The sequence below is a fragment of the Apus apus genome, chromosome 7, assembly GCF_020740795.1.
Source record: "Apus apus isolate bApuApu2 chromosome 7, bApuApu2.pri.cur, whole genome shotgun sequence".
NCBI classification, from domain to species: domain Eukaryota; kingdom Metazoa; phylum Chordata; class Aves; order Apodiformes; family Apodidae; genus Apus; species Apus apus.
The window spans coordinates 8,879,063-8,892,706 of record NC_067288.1 but is presented as its reverse complement, the minus strand read 5'-3'; the positions used below and the strand labels follow the sequence as shown (position 1 = coordinate 8,892,706).

Genomic DNA, 13,644 nt, shown 5'->3' with positions numbered 1-13,644 from the left:
AACTCATGCAGAAGCTTCTCCCCTGCATCTAATCACCAGCCAAATCCAGGATGATGTGAAAAACCCTTCATTCAGTGGCGTCCAGTCTCACAGACACCACCAAACACTTAAGGCAGACTGAAATATCTGCCCTGTGTCCGTACGTTCCTCCCAAATCCACTACCTTTACAACATCCCTGTAAATCCCCCTGTCATCTCACCCTGTAGCCACCTCACACTATAACACCCTCAGGCTGCAGTCACATGGATTCTGCAAAGAGTCATGGTTGCTCCACACAGACAGGAGCAGTACTCTGGGCTGGCAAAGCTGCCAACGACTAAAGCCAAAATTTGCCAACTCTTCAAGCCCTTAAAAAGGGCAAGTTGTCCTGTAATGCAGCACAAACAAGTTAGTCAACCCCAGAATACTGTAAATAAGTTCTAGAAAACCTTGTTATTCATACATTTTGGCATGGGAAGAGGAGGGAGAGTGTGCATCCCAGGCCACGTGGAGAGGAGATTGCCTGATGCAACTGCACACAGTGAGGCCCAAAATATCCACCACTGATGACACATCAGAATGAAAATCAGGAAGATTTCAAACAAGTCTAAACAGAGCTCCAACTACTGCAACAAGCAATTTAGATATGCATCAGTTTCTTGGAAATAAGTGACTAGCACTGTATTTTGATTAACCTATTGTCACCATTTGACTGAGGTCCAACAACAATGCTCTCGATCCCCTCCCCTTCCCACCTAGGTAGGGAAGGAGAGAGAGAAAAAGAGAGAGACTTGGCTGGATTGAAAACTAACTACACAGCTTTAATTAAACACTAATGATATAAGAAAATATATACAATTATATACAAATATGTTCAGGTATGTGCAAGAGCCTCTCGCCTCCCCTCACCCCCAGCAACTCCCACAGCACTCCTCTCAGCTGGAACAGTCCTGAGAAATTCCGGAGCTGCTGCTGGAGAAAGCACAGAGTGATGAGGGTCAGGAGAGCTCAAGCCTGGGGGTCGACAGTGATGGATGGACGGAATCCTCCCCAGATGCCGGCCACAGACGGAAGAGAAGGGAAGAAGAAGGAAGGAAGTTGTCTTCTGTGATCTCTGACCTTCCTCTAAGCTTACGTAGATATATGGAAGGAATATCTCTGGCCAATTTTGCTGTCTGTCTAACTCAGCCTCCTATGGGGGGGCTCACAGATCTCCCTGTAGTGTCTGAGCCAGCAGAGTGAAGGTGTGACCTTGAAGACCCAGAAGTTAGAAAAACATTCCCCTGTCTTATCAGCTCTAGCTAGAACACAGTGTTGGTAGTTAAAGGAAAGCTTGCTGAAGGGGGGTGGGGGGCGGAATTCAGTAAAAGGAAAATTGGCTTCATCCTGGCTCAAACCAGGACACCTAGACGAAACAATCATGTGTAACAAAGAATTCACTGTTGACAACTACAGAAACCTGAAATATAAATATGAACTTCATACCAAATAGGAGTTTTAAAATATTTGTCTTATTTGACCTAGTTAATTACAGTTGTTTTGTTTGGGGGGTTTTTTTAAGTGGTCTCTGAAGATTATCTGAAGGTCCTAGGTGACATTTTCTAGAATTCAGATGATTTTCCATCTATCTTGAGAAAACTGCAAACATATTTTCAACTTTTTAGATGAAAGCCTCCATGCTTGTTTCCAAAACATGATCAGCTTCCTTAAGTTCTGCATGACATATTCAGTTTAAAGGTTGCCTGATGTGCTAAGGTTATTTGCCAGAAAAACTAAAAGCATCTACAGAAACGAAACAGATCTACTAGAAGTTTACTGCTGATTAAAAAAAAAAAAAAATCCCACACATTTGAGTGTCTTGATAACATCCCTTCTTACAAGACTTTTAAAAAACTTCATATTTAATCTAAAATAATATGCTCATTCTGCAAGATAGTTCAAATTCTCGTTTCAACATCTTCAGCAGACTTTACTAACTAGTTCTTTTTATTTAATCATTATAGTGGATTTTCTTGCTTAATGCAATCAGCAGACACTTCTTTATTTATAGCATTTCTTTTATCCAATATATGGCCAGCAATATGCAATTGCAGCCCAGAAAGCCAGCTGTGTCCTGGCCTGCAACAAAAGAAGCATGGCCAGCAGGTCAAGAGAGGTGATTCTGCCCCTTTACTCTGCTCTGGTCAGACCCCACCTGGAGTACCGTGTTCAGCTCTGGAGCCCCCAACAGAAGAAGGACATGGAGCTGCTGGAGCAAGTCCAGAGGAGGGCCACAGAGATAATCAGAGGGCTGGAGCTCCTCTCCTACAAAAACAGGCTGAGAGAGCTGCGATTATTCAGCCTGGAGAGAAGAAGGCTCTGGGGAGACCTCATAGCAACCATCAAGTATCTGAAGAGGGCCTACAAGAAAGATGGGGAGGGACTGCTCACAAAGGCATGTAGCAAGAGGACAAAGGGTAACAGATTAAAACTTGAAGAGGGGAGATTTAGATTAGACATTAGTAGGAAATTCTTCACTAGGAGGGTGGTAAAACACCGGCACAGGTTTCCGAGGGAAGCTGTGGAAGCCCCACCCTGAAGTATTCAAGGGCAGGTTGGATCTGAGCAACCTGATCTAGTGGGAGGTGTTCCTGCCCATGCAGGGGCATTTGATCTAGATGATCTTTAAGGTCCCTTCCAACCCAAACCATTCTATGATTTTATGATCGATTGTTGCTTTAAAAAAATAAAATTAAATTAAAAAACCAAGACACATACACACATTCCAAACAAAAAAGTTCACAGAATAATTTCACTGCATGTGGTGGTGGAGAACCATGACTAGTAGAAAAATGGATCAAGCCTGAAATGTGCTTTACAACATTTTTTTGCATTGTAAAAGGATGTGGCTGTTACAAGCTAACAGGAGTACTCATGACCTACCCTTAACCTTGGTAGCCATGTACTGTCACCAGGTTCCATGGTAGAGACCACAGACACTGAAAAACAGACCATGAGCAACTGCAAAGTAGTGCAAGTTACTAAGTATTTACTTGTCCAAAGGCCTACTTCACAGATACGGAAAAAAACTTTTTTTCCTTTTTTCACCATCCCTACACAGGGGTTACACAGCAATGAAGTACAAATTCCAGTGCAAAACCAACTATAAGCCAAATGCAAGTATTTCCCTCTCACTGAAAATGTTTGCCTCTCAGTATTACTGACATGCCACATCCAAGAATTCTACCAGGCCACTAAAAGCTGTAAGATAAAAAAATCATCAATTTTGGATCCTCCAGCTTTTGAGAATGGAGGCAGCAATGAAACACCTCCCTGTAACAGAGATAATAAAAAAAAAAATCAGGTACTTGATTGAATCTGTGCAAACACCTATGTAAACACAGAGACAGAGTGTGAACACATGAAATATCTCCAATTTTATTATTTTATTTGTAAATGCCAATGCACAGCTGCCTTTTTGTCAGCTTTTTAGTTTTGTAGGGGTTTTTTTTCAGACATACAGCAGACTCCATTAATTCTATCAGAATCCATCTTAAAGCACCAAGTGATTTTCCTCAGTTGTCTACCCAACTGAGACAGAGAAATATCCATAAGTAACAAGATGGACGGTATAAAAGCTGGGCAGCAAGGATGTGGTCCATTAAGGGAAGAACTGAAGAATTCACTAGGGTGCTCTGTGAGGCATAACAGCTTTGCAAGTATTCTCAGATGTGCCAATAATGTCGTAACAAATACCCAAATAAACCAATTAAATAGTTTTCCCTCACATGAACACTGGTTTCACTGTCATTCAAGCTCTGGTCATTTGCAATTTCAAAAATATACTTGATCCTATGTACAAATCACACAGCAAGCTTGGTACCCAAACACTCTTCTGGAGGTGCCTCAACACCTTCCAACAAACTTCAAACAGGATTCTAGCAAGAACACTGTAAACCAAAGCATGGTTTGTTTGGTTTAATAACACCACATAGTTATTTACCTTAGTGGTGTGACAGGCAGCCATTCTGCTAGGAAGTTTCCGCATCATTACTTATAATCTACTTTTCCAGCAATTTTTTAAGTATTTAAGAAGACACTATATAACTGATGCACCCCACATTTAAACTCATACCATCCAAGTAGTCTACCAAATAATTTCCCCCACTAGCAGCATGAAGATGAAGTGCATTGTGACACCTCATACATATTTAATAATAGCCTGATAGGCTGTCATTAACATCAAACAGCAATCTAAGTTTGCTACATTAAACACAATCCCTGTGTTAAGAGCACAATCACAAAGTGCCTCCAAGATTGAGCCTGTAAGAAATACCCACCAACTTGGAAAAGGTGTAATGAGGCCAACTGCACTGAAGAAGCCATTATTCACATACTGGATTTAAAATGGGGGGGGGGGGGCGGAGAGGCAAGGAAAAACAGAAAAACTTCAATGGGTCCTAAGACCAGACATGCCATAAGGCAATCTGTCACAGAGTACTCATACTAATAACTGTTGTGTCAAAACTGAACATTCGAAAGAAAAGACAAACCTTCCTTTATGTTTTATGAAATGTAAGCCCACAGAATTAATAATTCATGAGATGAAGAAAAATATCAGATTTGGATATAAATATTAACAGAATACTGTCAACCTGTTTAGAACCAAATTTTGACTTGACTGTCCTACCTTACAATTGTCAATCTAGATGAGAATATCCTTCAAAATCTCAAAAAAAAAAAATTAAAATCAGTATGAAAGTCATTAATGAAGAACTTAACATTCTCTATTCTTGTAGGTCCTAAGCAAAACAGCAGAATTCTGTCCTGGGTCTTGCAGCTGCTGAGCTAATGCTAATTGACTGGCAATATTTGTTGCCAGAGATATGCTGTGCTGTCAACAATAACATTGGTGTGCACACAAGAAAGTACACCAAAGAGACATACTAAAACCAACACCCAGTGGAAAAGTGGTAGGAAAAGAGAAGTAATTGTCAGGTGACAAACAAAGATAAGACAGGTAAAACTTAATCTAAGTTTCAGAATACAAAGTTTATACAATGGGCCTTGGATATTTTTTTCTTATTAAACAGGCATTTAAAAACTACACAAAAAAGCAACTAACTCATAATGCACAACCACATATCAGTTGGTTCACTGCACATCATTTCAACCAAATATTAAATACATTTTCAGAATACTTGTTAATCTCAAAGAAGTACTTAACTAGACATGTAACTGATGCAGCCATTTCCATTTTAATCTTTGTTTTGCTTACTGAAGTGGTTTGCAGTCAAAGTTCAAAATCTAGAAGAAACAACATCTGCCTTATGATGCAAGCCCTTCTCTGCTTTCACTATCATTACAGAGAATAGAATACTGGAACACAAAACACAACTGTGTCAAAAATCAGGAAAGCCATCTAAATGTGTTGGTCTAAATGGTGGTGACAGGGCTTTTCTTTACAGGTTTTTTTTCATCTCCCCAGCACTAATATAATTTCAGTTTAGTTATGTCCCTATCTGCACTTACATTCTGGCAACAGTATCAAAAATACTTCCAGATGCATTAAGATTTGACATACATTTTTTTAAAAGTCAGTTTAAACACTACACTTTTCTCCACAGTTCCTGACATCACCCAGTGCTGAGCCCGCAGAATGAAAAGCCGAAGAAGTTAAACGTTACAAGCTTTTATTTTTTTAAAAAAGTTAACTCCTACCTTTATCATTCTAGAGAGATCTCCAGCATCAGCTAATTCCAACACTATGTTCAGTTCGTTGTCTTCAATGAATGAGGCATAGTATTTAATTACATTTGGATGATTCAGTTGCTATGAAAGCAGAGTAATAATACACATCTCAGTGTAGAGCATGTCTTACCTTTTAAGACTGACATATGAAACATTCTTATTTAGGCAAACAAAACAACCACTAAAATCTATTTCAGTATGATACAAAAAGTATATGCTTATAAGAAGCATTTACAGATAAACACTTCGGAAGAACCTGGTGGCATTTTAGGATCAACATGATGACTGACTGAAGTTGCAATTTTAGAGGAATTTTGCTTCAATGTATTTCTGCAATAGCATGCTAAACTGATCTGAAATAGCTAAGTCAATTCTTAAAATCAGTATTGTACTGTACACAGGACACATCTTATTAACAATAACGTGGTTCTAGCAGAAATTCCTCCTTGAAAGGTTACCCATTTTTCTATAGGATTTATTTCTCAATGTTAATTTTTAAAGCAAAAATATTCCAAAATTCCTGAAGTGAGGATTATAAAAACTACATACAGATAACAATGTGTCTCAACGTCTATGTCCTCAAGTGTATCTGTGAAAGTGCAATAATGGCTGTGCATTTTTAAACACATATTTTACCTTTAGAAGATCTATTTCTTTGATGCAGTCAGCACGGGCTTTGGCATCCATTAAATCAAATATCTAAGCACAAGAGAGAAGACATTTTTATTAACTGATTAAAAATATAGCAAATTGAGTTACCATTATTTCACAGCAACCATAAAGCAACTTGAGCCATGTATTTCATGGCAAGACGTAATGTTGCAGTAAGAAATATTCCTAATGCTCTGATGCACTGATACATCAATTCTTTTAGCCCCCTCGTAGGAAAAAATTCCATTGCAAGTACAAGTTTTCCAATTACTTAATTGCCACCACCTGTAACTGCTTAAAACACATGGCAATAGTTCAGTGCGTTCCCGTCAAGTTGATTTTAATCCAAATGACAGCTTCCTCTCCCATTCCTGCCACAACATTACCACAAACTCATTCTTCCTAGTACTGAGTATACCTTTTTTTCCTACTCTTTTGCTACAGTCACCTTTTTTCTAGTCTAAATAATGCACACGCTTTTATTCTCTCAGGATCAAAACTTCATTGTTACCTCCAATTCTCTCTCCCATTTCCTTACCTTCAGCAAGCAAAGAAGTGATTCAGGTTTTGTAGTTTGTTTAGTAGAGCAATTTTTCTATGCCCTCATCTGTCACCTTGACTTTTAAAGCCTTTTACAGTTAGACATCTCTACTCTTCATTTTTTTCCCACCTCCCATCTGCTCCAAATTACTTGGCAATGTATCTCGGTTTTGCCTCCTCCAGTTAACCACATTACTCTTCATTAATTTCAACTTTTGATCAGAGTAATCTTTTCCTGGTTTTAGTGTCCTTGTCCACCTTCTACAAATTTATATTTGACCAAAAGTCTATTTTCACTCCCTTTTTGCACCACCATTGGGTTCCCTTCTCACTTCACTTTCTCAGATGTGCATCTCCACACACTGCCATGGACTATTCCACTTAGAAATGACAAAAATCTTACTTCTTCAAGGAACCCTTCCATTACTTTCTGAATAATAAGTTTAAAAACAAAAAACACCACTCATCAACTTCTGTGTGGTCTGCCTATTACTTTTTAACCTATCCAAAAGAATAATAGAGACACTATCAGTTTTAGTAATTGCCACAACACTTACGAGACTACTTTTTCCTTTTCCAACTACATATTTCCAATTCACATCATTTTTTCCTACAGTCTCCAGGAAAAGATGTATTATGTGCTAGTAAGATCACTGGTACCTGGTTCCATCAGCTCAAAAAGATCAAAAGATCAACAGCTGACAACTTCTATTTCATATCTTGTCATCAACTCCAGAAACAAAAATAAGGATTAACAGCACTTAGAGTACTGAGTATCTGCAAAGAGGTCATCTCATAAACTGACTGCCCAATTGTCCATGTGAATGACACCTTTCACCCTCCCCAAAGAGGTTCAAACAAATCAGGAAGTCCACACATTATCTGCTAAACCACATCTAAGTTTTCTATGCCCCTATGCACAGTAAGTTTGTAATTCCTTTAATCAACTGAAAGGAAAAGTCTAGAGATTTCATCCCTGGAGCACAGTCCTCACAGAGCACTACTTCCATTCAGACATCCAACCTTCTGTCCTCAAAGCTGGCATAAAAACAAAACAAAACAAAACAAACAAAAAAAACCAACCCACACAACACCAACCCTGGAGTGGATACAAGATTCAGTTTTTGACAAAAATAACCAAAGTCTAAGTCAAGAACTGAAATGCCAGACTTGTAGATTGTAAGAAGAAAAGAGGGAGGAAGAAACAAAGAAGAAAACAAAACTACTTACCAAGAAAGAAAGGGAATAAACCATCCCACAACTACTTGTATATTAATGCCAGGATGAAGGGAAATAACCAGACTAAGCTAGAAGCAAATACTCAGAGGAGAGTCTGAGGGACTTAACAGAAACACAGCAGGGTAAGTCACAACAAAGGAATGCTAACACTAAGAAGTAGAGCAATTTTAGATGTAGTAGAAGAAAAGAGTTAGTTCTATATATGAAATTACAGATAAAAGTATTAAGAGGTAAATAACACTGATAGAAAAGACAGAAAAGATAGCTTATGAATTAAGGTTGGGAACTTAGTGAATCAAATTAAACACTGTGCATCTGTTAGAGATCCAAACTATGAATGAATATACTGCTCTTTAATAATACTGACAACAGACTGAAGTCTTCGTGTTTGGTACAGTCACAAAGGATTGTAATGATTTTTCTAGGAAGCACTTATAGAAGGTCTAAATATGGGAGGTAACACATTAACTGATTAAGTACTGCAAAGGCATGAAACCATAATTGTCCTTCCCTGTAACGTAAGAGGCTAGCAAGAGGAAAATGTTATAACCCCCTTTCCCAAAAGCAAACCATGAAAGTGTGTACCAGGGAGTAGGGAAAAAAAGGGACAGGTATAGGGACATGTCTTGAAGCTTCACACTTTTGCCAAGTTGGATAACAGTGAGGTAAGAATATTCCCCATAAATGATACAGAGATTAGACATAGACAGAGAACTCCAAACACACTGGAGAACTTAATCAAAGCTGTAGAGAGAATTTTATACTGAAAATTGTACACAAATTATCTACTTGTAACATTCGCAGAAATTAGCCAAAGCACAATTTCAAGATTTTAAACCATAAGAGTTTCACTGTGTGAAAAAAACAGGGCAGTTTGCACCTGTCAGTGACTCTTCCAATACGCCAATAGTGTTTACCTACAGGACTGTTTCCTTACACACCCAAACAAGCAAATTTTGTGAGAAAAGTTTTTATAAGCTACATCTCTGATAGGGGGTGTAGCCTATAAATCAGTACCTCTCAGAGGAATAACAACACAACAACAAAAGCAAAGTCCTAGACTCAGGATTATGAAAGATTTAAGATCAAGGCACAGGAAAATAAGAGAAAATGCTGTTTGTGTATTCTGGCTGGTATTCCTATGACTTCCAATTGGTTATTAAACAACCTGAAGTAGACTAGACCAAGCAGCTGCTCTCATGAATGGGCAGACTGAAGTTTTATAAACATAACTCCTCATACTTTTGCTACACTTTATACAGAGGAGTGGCAAATTTGTCACAGCTTCAGCTAAACGGAATCTTTCAAACATTACCTGAATAAAATATAGCAAGACAGAAAAACTGTGTCTTTTTTGATCCTTACAAACAGAAAGACAGACAATCTGAAGATTTACTGTATATGATTCTTAAGGTTCTCCATCAGGCTTTGGTCCAGATCTAACTTCAATAGACTATAAGAGCACTTCCCAGAAATGCAGAATTTCAGCTCCACAAACATTAACATCCTCCCACAGTAAGACTGGAAAAAAACCCACAAGCCAAACCAACAGCAAGAAAAAAAGAATATTAAAAAAAAACCAACAACACAACACCAAATTCATGGCCTCTGAGGAACCTCTGCTCCATCATACTACATTAAAACAGCTTGCAGAGCTTTTCTTTCTGAATAGATTATCTTTCCATTTTGCCAAGCTGCTGCAGTTCAGATCAGTGGCCCCTAGTGTAATAAGCCATGTCAGCTAACAAGGAGGCTACTGTAAACACAATGAGAAAACCTCCACGCTTCATCACCAGAAGATGACTCAACACTGAAGAACGTCTTGCAGTGAAAAATGAAAGCCGCAACAGAAGAGTTTAAGACCCTAAGAACATCCTTTCAAGTGCATGTCAAAATTACACATGGCACCTGGCAGCAACCAGGTGGCTTGCTTTGCAGGAGCTGCTGCAGACACTGCAGGAGAAGCTGTCCCTTTCCCTCTGGTTTACTACAGACAGGCCAATATGAAGAGATGTCAGTATTTCTGTCACAACTCTAACAGCTCACAGCTTTGCAAGCAGACTAATTTCATCTTCAGCTACTATTACTCACAGCAAGCCAACCTGAAAGGTCAGCTTATGCTCCCTCCTCTCTAGCAGACGTGTTGCACACAAATTTATGTCCCACACAATTTGTAGCCCTATAAAGACAATACTGCCATTGCTATTAGCAGGCAACTGACCTCAGACTACCTCAGAAACATGAGGCTTAAAGACTTTCCATGTTTTGGCTGGACTTCTCTTGGCCTAAACTTGTATTTTGAGCTCAAATTTAGCTGAAGCAGCACATGTTTTGCACTTGAGAAACTTAACTGTAACAAAGTCATTACAGTTAGACTTGTGTCTTATTTGTTTTAAGATTCAGCTCAGCTTTGCACAGCTGCACAGTCTTAAGGAAATTATAGTGGATACAATAAAGGTTAACAAAACTAGAGTGATTAACATCAGAAAACTTCTGAACCTCCACTAAGTATTAGCAACTGATTGCTTGAAAGCACCCAGCATAACTCATCACAGAGCCACCATCAGCATTCTCTTCCCAGCAGAGTTCAGGACACTGGAAGGGTGAGCCTAAACAGGGGTCAATGTGAAGAAGCTTGTGTACATTATCAGGTACTAGCAGTAATGAGACTACAAGTGTTAGCATCACTGTAATTGGCTAGCAATAAAAACTGCTGCATTTTTATTAGACTGCTAGGGCATTAATTAGACTAACTATAAATTCTAATCCTTGACTCCACTTACGAGGTCAGGATCACAGGGTAATTGTGGTTGGAGGTGAGTTTCTCTAGTCAGCACAAATTACACAGTGTAATAGACTCTTATTTAAAATTTTAATTATTTTCCTCCAATTTCTATTTTCAAGGACCATTATAAGATTAATATTTCTGCAAGGAAACTGTTTGCTGTGAAAAGTCTAATAATAAGCAAACATTATATTTGATGTTTTTATGATGTGCCAGTTTTCATGAAGAGTGCAGTAAGCACTACAGCTTAGTTAGCAAACACTCTGAAATCCCTGAAAACAATTAGGCAAATGCAGCTGAAGAGACTAAGAAGAGCATTTTAAAAGCCCTTAGTAATTTTTCTTCCCACTTAGCAAGAAAACTAAGTGAAAAAAAAAAAGTTAATTTTTAGCTCTCAATTTCTCATCTCCCACTGCAATAAATAGCATACAAAGGAAGAGTAGAAGGACAAGTATATGCTGATGCTTATTTCAAAATACTCCCCTCTGTGTGCTATGCAACTAAGAGGTCTCTGTTAACTTTGAATTGAATATCCTCCAGTACCTTCATGTGGGCATAGATTATAATTGTGTTTTTTCAGCATTCTAGATACACCAGTTTTAAGTACTGTCAAGAGCTATTGATATTTTTAAAATAGTTTCTAGGCTATTGTATAATACAGAGCAGGAACTGTTCACTATGCAGCTGTGTAAACTAAACAAAAAGGCTGCAATACACAAAATAAACTTCCTGAGTAAAGTCCTTACATGCCCACACATGCAACTGGAGCTCCTGGAAGGCTGTATGCATAGCAAGAAGGTTCAGAAACATTTAATGATGGAAAACATCAGATCTTATCTTCCAAGTGTAGGCTGTATTTGATCAATTACCAGCTACCAATTCAACTCATTATCTAAAGTAACATGTCAAGTTGGGAATCTACTTGAATCCTCTCGGTCTGAAGTCCATCACTTTTCCAAGTTTTTCTTTTCAGTATTGACAAGGATAAAAGTCTAACCTCACCATTTAAATGACAATTTAAGTCATTTCTGCTTGAAATTCTGTATAACACAAATCTTCCAAACTATTTCCAATGCAAAACATAAACATCACTGCTGTAACATAAACCTACAGACCGGCAAGCAAAATACAGAGCTGAATACACATGGATATTAAGAAAGATGATACTGCAGAGCAATGATGAGCATTAGAGTATTTTGTCACTGCAGCACTCCTGTGCTGAGATAATAGTGCTTCATAAAGTGTGAAATCACAAGCACTTTCCTAAGATTAATTATCTCTAATTCAGGCCTGAAGTAGAAATCCACTGACAATGCACAATGAATACTGAATGTAAGTGCTAGATAAAAGGATTCATTGTCTGACTCTCTAACACAGGGGTCTCCAATTTTGGAATGAAAGGGAAGGAAAGGTGGAACAATGTAAGGCAGAAACACAATGAATCTGCAATTTTGTTGAAATATGCGGTTTCAAATATTTTAAATTTAAACATTGCTAAATTTTACTCCAAAAGTAGCTCAGAAAGTTACACAGCCTTACAGTCACTGACTTTATTTACAACTCTTTCACCATCTAAGGAAGTTTTGCAAGAATGTATTCCAGTGTCTAGCACTTTCTCACTTCCCTCCCCAGTAGTGAGGACTGGAGGGTGAGGACTGGAGGGCTCACTGCTCAGAAGGCCACACCATACCTCAGGGCGTTGGTGGTTGTGTTACCTGGGGTGGCAGCAATAGAGATGATGCTTCCTCAAGCACAATTGCTCAGTACAGTTTGGGCCTCAGGCTTAACACACATTAAGAAACCTATCCAGAAGCTCTTCAGACTTATACTGCTGTGTTCTAGCTTACCTTTGGTTGATTTTTTCTGATGTTTCTTTGACTCAAATCGTAGTTTAGACATTAACAAAAGTGAAGGACTGAAGTTTTTTGTTGATTTTTTTTTTTAGTTCTGGTTTAATTTAGGTAATATTTCCACAGCATCTCAGAAACACAATTCCATGGAAACAGATAGAACCTAATTATCATAAATGCCACTTCCCTAATTACATGAAGGCAAATCACACATCGGAGGATGATGCACAAAGGGTATAAACAGGAGAAGAAGACTCAACATGCTATGTTGTGTATTCTACTGGTTACATTACCAGAAAGAAACAGTTTTTACTCTGCTACATAACCTACTGGAAACCAAATCAAGAAAACTACTTCTTCATGTAATCTGGACCCAGCAGCAACTACAAATTCAGAAAGAGTGGTTTCTGTCACCATCTGCTTGTCCTTCCTCCCACGGCATCTTACTGCCACTTGCTTCTGCTCACATCGAGTTCCACAAACAGACATTATGTACACATTAATATAACACTTATCAATATTGTACATATTTCAGCCAAATAAAATTAATAGCAGAAAATAAATATTCTTGTTGGAAAGCTTCATAAAGAACCCCAAACTAGCAATCCTTTGGAACAAATCATGGCCTGAGATGCAGTAACTTTTAAAGGGATGTTCAACTGAGGAAGTCTAAGTCACATCAGACCTTGAAGGTAGAGACAAACATGGGGAACGACAAATACCCATGTACAGCTATATTCCAAACACAGACAGAGAAACAAAATGGGGAGTAGGTGGAATGGACACAACTTGCAAGATTAGAGGGAAGGCATGGAGTAGTTAAAATGAGAAAGGGTAGAAAATGGCAGAGTAGAAGTTCAGATCTTACT

The 13,644-nt window shown here is 38.4% G+C and overlaps 1 protein-coding gene across 3 annotated transcripts in view; it reads right to left on the bottom strand.

Annotated features, from left to right (window-relative positions):
* The window catches only part of NEK7 (NIMA related kinase 7), a 64,531-nt gene that overhangs the window by 32,772 nt on the left and 18,115 nt on the right, over nt 1-13,644 (bottom strand). For 2 of the 3 annotated variants that reach the window (XM_051624424.1, XM_051624425.1), the window contains exons 4-5: nt 6,347-6,409; nt 5,681-5,791 (exon numbers count right to left, since the gene is read on the bottom strand). In XM_051624424.1, coding sequence (XP_051480384.1) covers nt 5,681-5,791; nt 6,347-6,409 — 174 coding nt within the window. The remainder of the gene's footprint in view (nt 1-5,680; nt 5,792-6,346; nt 6,410-13,644) is intronic. The other variant, XM_051624426.1, reaches the window with a different exon arrangement.